Raw genomic sequence first — 13,158 nt, 5'->3', positions numbered from 1 at the left:
GCCCATAATCCTAGAACTTTAGGAGGCTAAGGTGGGAGGACTGCTTGAGGTCAGAACCTGTCCTCCATGAAAAACACAAAGATTAGCAGGCTGTTGTGGCATGTGCCTGTGGTCCTGGCCTCTCAGGAGGCTGAGGCAGGAGTATCACGTAAGCCCAGGAATCTGAGGCTGCAGCGAGCTCTGATAACAACACTGCTCTCATGTCTCACCAATAGAGTTTTATGTACAAAAATATTTGCTATCACATTTTAAAAAGCATTTTATTGAAGTACAATATATGACATTACACTTCTAATAGTGAAAAGCAGAAACAACTTGAAAAAATGATACAAGGAATTCTTACAAAAATTGCTATCTTTGTTCAGATTATTTTAAAAAAATTTATAAATGTGAGTAAAGAGTTTCTAATACTGAAGTTAATGTTAATAATGACTATGGTGAGACTAAAAGTAGTTATTTAAAATTTCATATTCCACTTCCCACATGGGTATAGAGAAAAATTTTGGATGAAAGTAGAAAAAAGAAGAAACCTGAGAAGCCCCAGGTCTGAGCAGCAGGGGAGCCAGCCAGGAACCCAGGAGGAAAGGGAGGAAAAGGGGACAGAAGAATTTACACCATCCTGGGAGACTGAGAAGTGAGGAGAAAACTTAAACAGGAGCTAAAAGGAAAACTGCTGAGTAAGTGAATGGGAAGACACAGTAAATGAGACTATCTTTATTAATAGGTACTTGATTGATGGGTAGGTTCTGTGACAACTAAATGTATTGTAGAATACAAATTTTCCAGAAAATTCACTGAGATTATAACAATGCTATAATTTTTTTTTTTTTTTTTTGCAGTTTTTGGCCAGGACTGGGTTTGAACCTGCCACCTCCAGTATATGGGGCCAGTGCCCTACTCCTTTGAGCCATAGGCGCCGCCCAACAATGCTATAATTTTTAAAAATGGAAAGAAATACAGAATCAATGCTTGTTTTCTATCCCAGCAGTGACATGGCATCTCCCTTATATCTCAGAGATAACACTAGTATAAGCTATAAGGAAGGTTTACTCCCTTCCTAGTACTTTGCAAATGAGGGATGGTACAGAAAGGTCTCATAGCCTTACATTACATGTAGAGTTTAAAAAAAAAACACAGCTGGCCACCATAGCTCAGTGGTTAAAAAGCTGGTCGGTAGCTTTGAACCTTGCCTGGGCCTGATTAATAAAAATACACACCAAAACAAACAAACAAAAAACAATAAACAACAACAACAAAAAAAACACAAGTAGAGAGGAAGCTGGTGCAGGAATCACCATCTGAAGTCAGATAAGAACTTTCTGAGGAAATTCTAAGGCTTAAATAGAAGCCATTCTTGCTTACTACTTGGTACTTGAAAAAAAGGGACAGTGTTAAACCTGGTATCGATTCATTTATTAAGTTCATACAAGTTGATCTCAATTCTAAGATCTATCACAAGGCAAGACAGAACAAAATTTTCTTAGTTTTATAACTGGTCATTCCATTCATTCTAGGTTGCCTAATATACTACAGCCCCACATTCATTTTTTTGTCTTCATCAGTTTGTGGCCTAGTTCACCACCTCCTACTGGGAGGCAAAAATTACCAGTATTTATTTATTTATTTATTTTGTAGAGACAGAGTCTCACTGTACCGCCCTCGGGTAGAGTGCCGTGGCATCACACGGCTCACAGCAACCTCTAACTCTTGGGCTCACGCCATTCTCTTGCCTCAGCCTCCAGAGCAGCTGGGACTACAGGCGCCCGCCACAACGCCCGGCTATTTTTTTGTTGCAGTTTGGCCGGGGCTGGGTTTGAACCCGCCACCCTTGGCATATGGGGCCGGCGCCCTACTCACCGAGCCACAGGTGCCACCCTCCAGTATTTATTTTTTATAAGCTCATTTTAGAATGCAGGTCTAAGACCAAATGAATAATTTTGAATCTTTATTTTTGCTATATGGTAATTTAAGAAGTAGGTATTAGTATCAATATAAACATAATTGAGCTTTTTCTGCATGTTTTAAAGACTTAAGTTAACTATATTATTGTTTAAGGCCCTTTCAGAGACTAAGAAACCAAAGTCTTTAAAAGTCTGTTTTATTATAGGTTAGCATCTAATAAATTCATAATGCAATAGAGTTGATTTTTATGTGCACTTATTTTAGATTTACATGGACCCCTTACACAAAAATGGGTACAATGCATTTGTAACCATTCTATTGGATTGGAAGTGTCACTGAACTCTTTGGGGTGATTTTAGTAGTACAAAATCACTGCAACTTAGCTGCAACTTTCGGCACTCTGTAAGCCAATTATAATCTTACCAGGGTGAAATATGATCTAATATATATGATAATCCTTTTACAACCAGTTTCCATGCACATTAACTTTTTAAAATCCTACCATTGATAGGATATAATTATTTTACACTATGAATGTGTGACTATTCTATTTCCTGAAATCCCCAGTGATTAAGAGAAAACATTTAGAGATAAGACCTAAGAAAAAGAGTAAAGTGCCATATAATAAGATTAAAAAAGGTAACCTCTTAACACTATCCTTTCATTTACCAACTGTTAACAGCAACCTACATGAAATGGACATGAAATAACAAGTGTTCATTACAACAACAAAGAACATTCTGTTTTTAAGGCCACAGAATATTTCCAGTACTCAGAAATCACAGCAGATTTAAAATGACAGCTAAAAACATTAGTTCCCAAAGGAAAAAAAAAAGCATTAGTTCCCCTTCCCATGTATATAAATATGAGTATTTATGGATATAAGGTGGCATGCTACCTTTTTGTAAGGAATCAAGATTACAAATTTTAAAAGCCAGAAGATAAAGTAGATTCTCCTCCCTGCTCCCAACCTCATACACACCCCATACTTCTAAATAAGGCCAAACTCTGAACTATTTAAGTCTTATCACCTTACCATATGTGGCAAAAGTTCTTCTTTGTTGTTCAAACATAAAATCATTGATATGAGCTGGTTCAGCATATCCAGAAAGCATATTTCTAGGGGCAGCCATTTGCTGGGTCCTAAAGGGATTTTCAGGTCCAAACTGTAATGTTACAAGAAAAAGAAGTGAAAGAAAAACATAAGTTCTAAGTATGTGAAAGCTAGAATTACTGAACTCTAAATTCTCAAGAGTCAATTAACCAATTTTGGAACATGCTGGCCTCACACGGTCCAGTACAACTGGGCAGTGGCTGATTAGCACTGTTTGTCAGCCCCCGGGAAAGAAGGAAAGGAACGCAGCTCACTCAGATCTACGTGTGATCATTTATGTCAAGAGCTCAGTAGCCACACATGGTTATTGGCTACTGTATTCCTATGACTGTGGGGTTCTACCTGACAATGGTGCTCTAGATAACTGAGATATTACAAACGTATAGAAGATTTCTCCACTCTGACTTTAAAAAAAAAAATTGAGTAAGAAACTATCAGAATAAACTATACTGTATGCTATTCATATAATGCTATTATAAAAGGCACTGGGCAATTCAATTCTTTTCTTTTTTGTCTTAAAATAAAGAACAAAATGAGCTTCCTACTTTGGAAAGAATGAAAGTAACAATATTTTTATTTGAGCTTTGTAAGACCCACTGTTATGATGAAATATTTTGATGTTGGAACAGTTTAGGTTGCTACCATTAGAAACCATCATTTATGATACATCACCAGAGTCACAAGTATAAATTATTGATCTTATCTTAACCAGTACACTGCATTATCTATGTATCAACATTATACTATGTCTAAACATCTGCAAATGTTTATCTGCCTTACATTTTTCTGCTTTAGAAGAAAATAGATTATCACAAGATTTCTATACATTGACAGTTTCCATTTCTATGTTTAAATTGAGTCAATTTAGAAATACTCGATTTATGGGCGGTGCCTGTGGCTCAGTCGGTAAGGCGCCAGTCCCATATACCGAGGGTGGCGGGTTCAAGCACGGCCTCGGCCAAACTGCAACCAAAAAATAGCCGGGCGTGGTGGCGGGCACCTGTAGTCCCAGCTATTCGGGAGGCTGAGGCAAGAGAATCGCTTAAGCCCAGGAGTTGGAGGTTGCTTTGAGCTGTGTGAGGCCACGGCACTCTACCGAGGGCCATAAAGGGAGACTCTGTCTCTACAAAAAAAAAAAAAAAAGAAAGAAATACTCCATTTATATGTAAAGCTTTTATTACTATTTATTCTAAATTATAATGGATAGTGCAAGACTTTGAAGCCCATATTAGTCCTTCCTACATCTGTTGATGGGTGGAAAACATAGGAAAAGAGTCTAGATTATTGAACACTGGGAGTTGTAGTCAACTTCACTCAGTCACAAAATGTATTACAGAAACAGAAGAGGTCACAGAATTAAAGATGAAATGATTTGAAAGCTTCCTAGATGCTTTACCTTGCTATAGTTAGCTATCATTCATAAAGCAGCGTCTGCTATTTCAGGCGGGGGTGGATCTAAAATGATAAAAATCCTCATTGCCCTTATTGTTCATTTTAGCACATATATTAAATTACCAATCATTGTGCTACAGGTAATTTTCCATCCAAAAGAGGAGGCTACAATTTTCATACTCTTATTTACTAAGACTTTATAAAAAAGAGAACCATATAAAATTTAAAAAAAATTCTTAGTGTTAAAGATCTATGATTTCTATACCAATAACGATCCATATATTAAAGGTAAGTATATATTGAGTATGGTGCTATACCTAAAGCAATCTAAAAATTTAAATGTGTTTATGTCTTACAGACATTTAACATGAAGGTAATAAAAAGTCTTCTAGGAAGCTGGTAGGAAGAGGCTCCTTCAGGTTCACTCTAACAGCCTGGTTACTGGTAGCTATTAGAGCTGACCTCAAAGACAATAAATGTCAGCAAAGGAAGGAAGAGATTGCTATTCAGCAGAACTTAGCTCTTTCTAATTACTCAAAGTATATCTTCCAGAAGTTCCTGGTCCCTGTAAATATGAAACTTTTAAAATTCTGGGGCACTTTTATAAAGTAAAACAAGGCCCAGGCAGGAGGATCAGTTTGAGACCAGCTTGAACATGAGAGAGAGCCTATTTCTACAAAAAATAGAAAAAATAGCTGGGGGTAGTGGCATGTGCCTGTAGTTCCAGCTACTCAGGAGGTCGAGGCAGGAGGATCACTTGAGACCAGGAGTTCAAGGTTGCAATGATGATGCCACTGCACTCCAGCCTGGGAGACAAGAGCAAGACCCTGTTTCATAAAACAAAATAAAACAAAAAAAGTATATAAAAAACTCACAAAACCGATGATTTCCAAATACTTCAAGTATTGGTAGTTAACTAAGTTTAAGAGTAAACTGTGTTCAAGTGATCTTTAACAATTTATAACAACACATTTAATTTAAGTGAATATAAAACATTTGAATATATAACCTATTCAAGTTAATCAGGGATGAATATCTAAGAGTTTTTAGCTAAAACAATTTTGAACTATACCATATACAATTTTGAAATATAATATACTACAATTATAATTTCCTGATATAAAATGTGTACATTTAAGGGAGAAAATGTTTGCAAACCATACATCTGACAAGAGGTAACATCCAAAATATATAAGGAACTCAAAATAACTCAACAGCAAGAAAACGAGAATATCGATTACAAATGGGCCAAAGACCTCAATTTCTCAACATTTCTCAAAAGAAGACATAGAGACAGCCAGCAGGTATATAAAAAGATGCTCAACATTACTAATAACCAGAGAAATGCAAATTAAACTCATAAGTAACATACAAATGAAGATAAAAGACGTTGATGAGGATGAGAAAAGAGGCCTCTGTACGCTGTTTAGTGGGGACGTAAATTAGTACAACCACTATGGAAAGGCGTAAGAGGTTCCTTAAAAAATTAAAAACGTGAGAATCATATGATCCAGCAATCCCACTACTGAGTATATATACAAGGAAATAAAATCAGTGTGTTGAAGACATCTACACACCCATGTTCACTGCAGTATTAGTCACAATAGCCAAAATATGAAATCAACCTAAATGTCCATCAACAGGTAAACGGATAAAGAAAATGTGGTGTTCATCACAACAGAATACTATTCAGCATTTCAAAAGAAGGAAATCCTGTCATTTGTGACAACATAGATTAATCTAAAGGATATTATGTTAAGTGAAATAAGCTTGGCACCAGGCCAAATATCACATGATCTCACTTTTATGTAGAATCTAAAAAAGTCAAACTCATAAAGGCAGAGAGTAGAATAGTGGTTACCAGAGTTAGTCGGGGACAGAAGGATGCTGGGTGATGTTGGTTAAAGGACACAATATTTCAGTTATATAGGAGGAACAAGCTCAAGAGATCTAGGGTACAAACATGGTGACAATCATTAATTACAATGTATTGTATTCTTGAAAATCCCTGAGAGAGTAGATTTTACGTGTTCTTACCACAAAAAATAAGTATGTGAAGTAATTGTTAGTCAATTTAACTATTCTATAATGTAGACATACATGACAAATATATACAATTTTTGTCAATTAAAAAATTTCATTAAGAAACTCAAATGTAAGTATTAATTCAGATCTCTACACCCAAAGATTATGTGATGTTCTTAAGAGAGGTGAGTATCCTTTCACATCTTTCAACTAAATGAAGTAGTGATGTTATAGATAGGAAGAACAGCATTTTTAATTTGTAAAGATGTCGGCTAATAACTCTCAGATATCTGGTATTATAAGGCAGTGGTTCTGAAAAGTCTCCAGTAGGTAGACTAATAGTGACTTAGTATCTTAGCAGTATATTATAACATTATAGGAACTAAGAAAATTTATACTAATACAAATGGACTACATAAAATCATAGTTATAAGTTCACATAGAGGAAAAAAAGCCAATTATTGAATTAATAATATACTTGAATATACTTGATTTGGGGTAAATTTTTCATTTTTATTGCAGTTATCAATGTTTAAAAAACATGTAAATAAATTTAAGTTAAGAAGTATCTATTAATTATTTCCTACATATTAAAAAGAGATTCCTACAGTTCAATTTTATTGGCAGAATACTTTAATCTTGGAAAATATAAGCACAGTTTAAATATTGATGGCATAAGACAACTTCACTAGTGCTGTTTCTATGACCTAGGGCCTCAGTATCCTCATCTATAAAATAAAAAAAATCTGAGCTATATCATTTCTAAAGTTCATTCTAGCATTAATATTTATAGCAGTCCTAACAGCCAAATTTTTAACAGCAACTAGCATTTTTTTCTCTTTTGTATTTTTTCTATTCATAAAAGTACTATTATTTTAAGGAGTCTGGAGTTCTTCCTGAGACTTATGAGTTTAGAAAAGGTAATTAATACATTTTACTCTAAGCAGATTCAAAAAGAATTAAGTGTACTGAAGAAAATCACTTGACTGAAACAATGGTTATCCACAATTTGAGAAAATTTATCTGATCAACTAGGTAAACTATTTAGAAAAAGTCCTTGGTTGAGAGGAGAAACAGTATTTTCATAAAATAAGCAATTCAGTTAATTTTCAGAACTCGCAAAGTCAAAGGCATACAGTGTAACCCTGCAAACTCCACAAGGGCTGACTTCAAACAGGTCTTCTAGTTACAGAGATATTTAAGAGTGATCAGGATTCAAATCCCCAAATATGTTGATTACTGTCAGTAAACCTAAGAAACTCCGTTTACTCACTGTAATAAAGGAATGCAAGCACTTAACTTCATAAGGTTGTAGTAAGGACTACACGAGATAAGAAAATCTCTCAGTATGGGACCTGGCACACAGTAATAAATGACAGTTGACAAAGTTTTATTTCCTTAGTCTCTATCCCTGTTCTTTCTCATCATGCAAATCCTTAGTGAATAAATCTTTCTAAAAACTCAGCTTTGATTTTTTTTAAGAACCTCAGAAATCTATCATCCATTAATCAAGACCAAATTTTTTAGCTTGGCCCTATGCAATATTACACAAAGTGCCATCCTCGTCTTCCTTCTCTTTTCTCCCTTACTGATAATGACTAAGGCATTCCTGCTCTTTAGATCCATGACTTGGCTCATGCTATTCTCTTCTGCCTGGATTTTCTTCTTCATAAAAGCCTACCTTAGCAGCAATGCCAATAATTTAATATAAATAATAACGAGGGCTACTATTTGTTAAATGCTGCTTTGTGCCAGAGTTTCCAAACCACATCATACATTATCTCATTTATCTTTTTAACTGGATAAAGTAGAAATCATCTTCCTTTTTCCCATGAAAAAACTAAGAACGTCGAAGGTTACACGAGAGCTAATGAGCAGTCAGCTCAACTTAAAAATTTTATGGTCCTAACCTGGATTGTATTGTTCACTTCAATACAGGAAACTTTTTTCCTTTTTTTATTTTTTTGAAATAATAACCACCAGATAGGTGGCGCCTGTGGCTCAAAGGAGTAGGGCACTGGCCCCATATGCTGGAGGTGACAGGTTCAAGCCCAGCCCCGGCCAAAAACTGCAAAAATTAAAAAAAACCCAAAAAACCACCAGATGCAATTTCTCCTTAAAGTTTCATAGTACTTAATAGGTATTACAGGAAATAGTCTGGTCTGTATATTTAAACATACGCACATACACACATATTCTCTTACTTAAAATCAAACACAGTAGTAAAACACTAACTTGAGAAGAGGGATTATTATCATGTTCCTAACATTAGATTTTCACAATACAGGAAATTGAATTTAATCTGGCAAAGTTCCTAGGAATACTTTTCCAGACTTTGCCAAGTGATACAGATTATAGTCACAAAATACAAAGTTCATAATTTAAGTCACAGAGAATTCATTTGGCAACCTAGAAAAACTAACTTTTCTTTTACATTATATTGCTTCTTTCTTAAATTGCTAATAAGTATTATAGAGTTCTTAACATAAACTAGCTTATATACTTAATATGAGGCTCCTTAACACTAAGAAAAAGAACAGAACATTGAAGGATTCATGTCAATATCAACACAACAAAAAAAAAATTTTTTTTTTTTTTTGAGACAGAGCCTCAAGCTGTTGCCCTTGGTACAGTGCTGTGGCATCACAGCTCGTAGCAACCTCCAACTTCTGGGCTCAAGTGATTCTCCTGCCTCCGCCTCCCAAGTAGCTGGGACTACAGGTGCCCGCCACAACGCCTGGCTATTTTTTGGTTGCAGCCGTCACGGTTGTTTGGCGTGCTGGGCTGGATTTGAACCCACCAGCTCAGGTGTATGTGGCTGGCGCCTTAGCTGCTTGAGCCACAGGCGCCAAGCCAACACAACAAATTTTAACCGACCTTTTAAATTTTTCTTGAATGTATAAGTTATACAGAGAATTTAAAAATTTAAGAAAAGCAGACTTCGTGGAAGATAAAGTGACAGCAGAATGTCATACACCACAACACTTCAACGTGTTCTTATTTTTTGAATTCAGTGGCTCTATTTTATAGAAGTACTTTTCATTTACAAAAAATCATGAAGTATATATACAATATACAACCTCTCTTCAGTGGGCAGGCTAAAATGGTGACAAGGGATATAAAAACAGCCTGCAGTTCAACAGGCTACAAGGATTTAAGAAACAACAGAATGAAATTTAAAATGTACTTCAGGCTTAGAGCATGACAAGAAGGTATTCTGCCCAGTGCACAGTCAGAACAGCTAGAGCACTGCCTACACAGGGCACGACGTCGCTGGCTATGCTCTGCATTTCAGTGGTCTTCTTTTAAGTCACTAGAGAAAGCGAGGCAGCAAAGTACTAGATGAAATAGTTATTTTTTTTTTTAGATGAAATAGTTCTATGGCTCTGATAGGTCAGAAAAAGGACAATGACCTTACGCTACGAAATGAAAAATATTAAAAAGTACCTCATTTTCTACCAAGATGCAACAAGATGCAGCTCCTTACTCCAATCTTGAAAGCGTTTCTGCTACTGAAGCCTTATTTTTTTGTTTTACAATTACAATTTTCTAGGATCTCTATTTTTGTCAATCAAGCATTCTCTCCCATTTTAAAAGGCAAAATATCTAGAAATTTAATCTCTGCTACAATCTTTCCTATATAGACAAAACTTGAAGACTTTCTTAAAGACCAATATTCATCTTTCCCGAGTTTTTCCCCTTCATTTAAAAAATGTTTTTACCACCATTTACCACTAGGAGGAAAAAAAAAATCAATATTGTACTCGAAGCAGGCATCAAACATTGCAACTACTTTCTCTCAGTGTATTAGTACATTTCAGAGGCATCTGTAACCAGATGTTTCACAATAAACCATGCACTGATGTTACTTTCAAAAGACACAGTTCCATGTTATTAAACATTTGATTTAGGTAGATGAGCAGCTAGTGAATTTTTTAAAGTATTTTCTTTCTTTTTTTTTTTGCAGAAACAGAGTTTCACTTTATTGCCCTCGGTAGAGTGCCGTGGCGTCACACAGCTCACAGCAACCTCCAACTCCTGGGCTTAGGCGATTCTCCTGCCTCAGCCTCCTGAGTAGCTGGGACTACAGGCGCCCACTACAACGCCCAGCTATTTTTTTTTTTTTTTTGTTGTTGCAGTTTGGCCAGGGCTGGGTTTGAACCCACCACCCTCGGTATATGGGGCCGACACCCTGCTCACTGAGCCACAGGTGCCTATTTAAACTTTTGGAGAACAGAAGGATGTATTTTCTAAAAGCTTAAATAGTATGCTTTTCTGAGAAAACTTTTTTTTTTTTTTTGTAGAGACAGAGTCTCACTTTATGGCCCTGGGTAGAGTGCCGTGGCATCACACAGCTCACAGCAACCTCCAACTCCTGGGCTTAAGCGATTCTCTTGCCTCAGCCTCCCGAGTAGCTGGGACTACAGGCGCCCGCCACAATGCCCGGCTACTGAGAAAACTTTTTAAAATTCACCAATTGTTTATCTACCTATGTATAATTTAAATGCTTCAATAAAAGGCAGACAAAATAATAATGTTTTCTTACCTCAGGAGCAAACATGGTCTCATAGGTAGGATTATACTGAACTTCTTTTACAGCAGGGTCAAGGTGAACTCCAGTCTCCAAATCTTCCTAAAAGAAAATGAAACGAATATTAAAGATCTGAGAAGTGATGATTTTATTTTAGAAGCCACATTAAAGTCACACCAGCCATTTTTAACACTGACTTTGTGATACTTACATCAGTACCATATTATTAATAATTCTAATGATCAAATATAAACAAAAATGATATATGAAACATAATTAGTTTTCTAGAGGTTAAAATACATAACAAATTTTTTTCTTTTCAAAATAATGAATTAAAAATTTTTTAATAAGTTAACACTACTCAATTCACAAATTTAAGAGATTTCAACTTGTTTTTTATTAATTCAAAAGATGTGATCCTCTAGTGCCCAATTCAGAAGAGGTACTCCTTTTATATTCAGTAAACTGAATAGATTTATTAGATATGTAACCATACGACACTGCAGAGGCAACAAAAGGAAGTGGCAAAGCCTGAATCTTCTAAATCTAAAGTCTTATAATCTATGTCAATGTTTTAACCTTCTTAAATTCATTCCCCAGTTTAACAAACATAAACAGCTCATCTCTGAAGAATCACATAGTCTGTCTTTTGCATAACACTATCATTTACAAATATGACAATTTCCAAATTGGCACCTCTAGCCTGGTCCCTCTGGTAGGCAGGGACCAAATCTGCAGGTGGCAGATACAGATGAGGAGGGCAGTTTTTGGGGTGCAGAAGCTGGGGACCAATACAGGAAAAAAACAGAGGAAAACGCAGAACATCTGTCAATCATCCGGTAACCTCCTACACCTCCCATATACCTTTTGCTACCAGACCGGTATAAGGAAACCACCTGAGAATCCTAAATGCCTTTCTCCACTCCTGGAGACTGACCTGTTCCTCTCTCTGGAACATATTTTCGCTTTGTATAGCTTTCTTCTTTCTTGCAATACAAGCAGTTTGTGTGGAATTGCTTCTTGTCTGCAATCACTCCATTACTTCGGCCCTGCTTGTGATTCTTCCAAGCAAGGAGCAAAAAAAACCAGGGCAACATTCCACCAAGAGGCTGGACCTGACACCTCCAAGTTCAAGACTTATATATCCAACCTTTAACTTTACACCTTTTCTCCCAGGACATCTAACAGATATCTCAAACTTAATATATCCAAAAGGGAACCCCTGGTTTTGTCTCCCATAGTGAATCTTTTCATGCTTCTCTATCTAAGTTAATCACAATTTCATCCTTACAGTTGCTCAGGTGAAAATCTCTGGATTTGTCCTGTCTTTTCTTTCTTTTAGTCTTTATATCCAATGCATCATCAAATCTTGTACTTTCTATAAACATCCATAATTCAACCAGTTCTCACAGTGTCACTCTGGTCCAATTTATCATCTTGCATCTGGATTATTATAGTAGGTTTTCTTTTTTGGGTAGATAATGACTTGTTATGTTGCCCAGGCTGGTCTCCAACTCCTGGCCTCAAACAATCCAGCTTTGGCCTCCCAAAGCACTAGAATTACAGGTGTAAGCCACTAAGCTTTCCCTTGGAATAGCTTCTTACGTGGTCTCCCTAGTTTCTGCCCTTGCCCACACACAGCCTCATTCCACACAGCAGATGGTATGATTTTTCCAAAACATTAGATTGTGCTACTCTTTTGCTGTAAACCCTCTAATCGCTTCCCCTCCCAGAGTTAAAAGCTTAACAAAGGCCTGCAAGGCCTGCTACCAGTTGTTCTCAGAAAGTAGGCATGGTTCCCTAGGGTGGTTTTACAGGGCAATTTTGTCTTTCTATACTTTCCTGAGTATTTACATACTAAAAACATGTTACTTAATTATAAGTATCTTTCCTTCAGTGAGGGCATTCGATTTATATTTTAAAAATTTTAAAGAAGTCATATATCATCTATGAATTTCACTTTTGACACTTCTTGTTTTATTGTGAAGGTACATCCTCATTCTTTCAAATGCACACTTTGGCTTGTGATTATCTTTCAAAATTTTTAGAGCAATTTTGTATAAGTAAAAAATTCATGTTATTTTAGAATATGAATTCTGCTGTGGAACCAAGCAGTGTATACAGCTAGAAATATCAATGAAGTATTTGGGAAAGATGTGTCTAATGAACGCATAGTGAAGTTCTGTTCTGGTGA

At 36.1% G+C, this 13,158-nt stretch overlaps 1 protein-coding gene across 2 annotated transcripts in view; it reads right to left on the bottom strand.

Moving 5' to 3' along the window:
• CDC40 (cell division cycle 40) overlaps nt 1-13,158 on the bottom strand; it is a 47,751-nt gene that overhangs the window by 22,506 nt on the left and 12,087 nt on the right. For both annotated transcript variants that reach the window (XM_053590989.1, XM_053590988.1), the window contains 2 exons: nt 10,980-11,066; nt 2,939-3,068 (listed from right to left, as the gene is read on the bottom strand). In XM_053590989.1, the coding sequence (XP_053446964.1) occupies nt 2,939-3,068; nt 10,980-11,066 (217 nt within the window). The remainder of the gene's footprint in view (nt 1-2,938; nt 3,069-10,979; nt 11,067-13,158) is intronic.

This window comes from Nycticebus coucang, chromosome 5 (assembly GCF_027406575.1).
Source record: "Nycticebus coucang isolate mNycCou1 chromosome 5, mNycCou1.pri, whole genome shotgun sequence".
NCBI lineage: Eukaryota > Metazoa > Chordata > Mammalia > Primates > Lorisidae > Nycticebus > Nycticebus coucang.
Note: the sequence above shows the minus strand (reverse complement) of the source record. Positions and strands in the feature narration are given on the sequence as shown.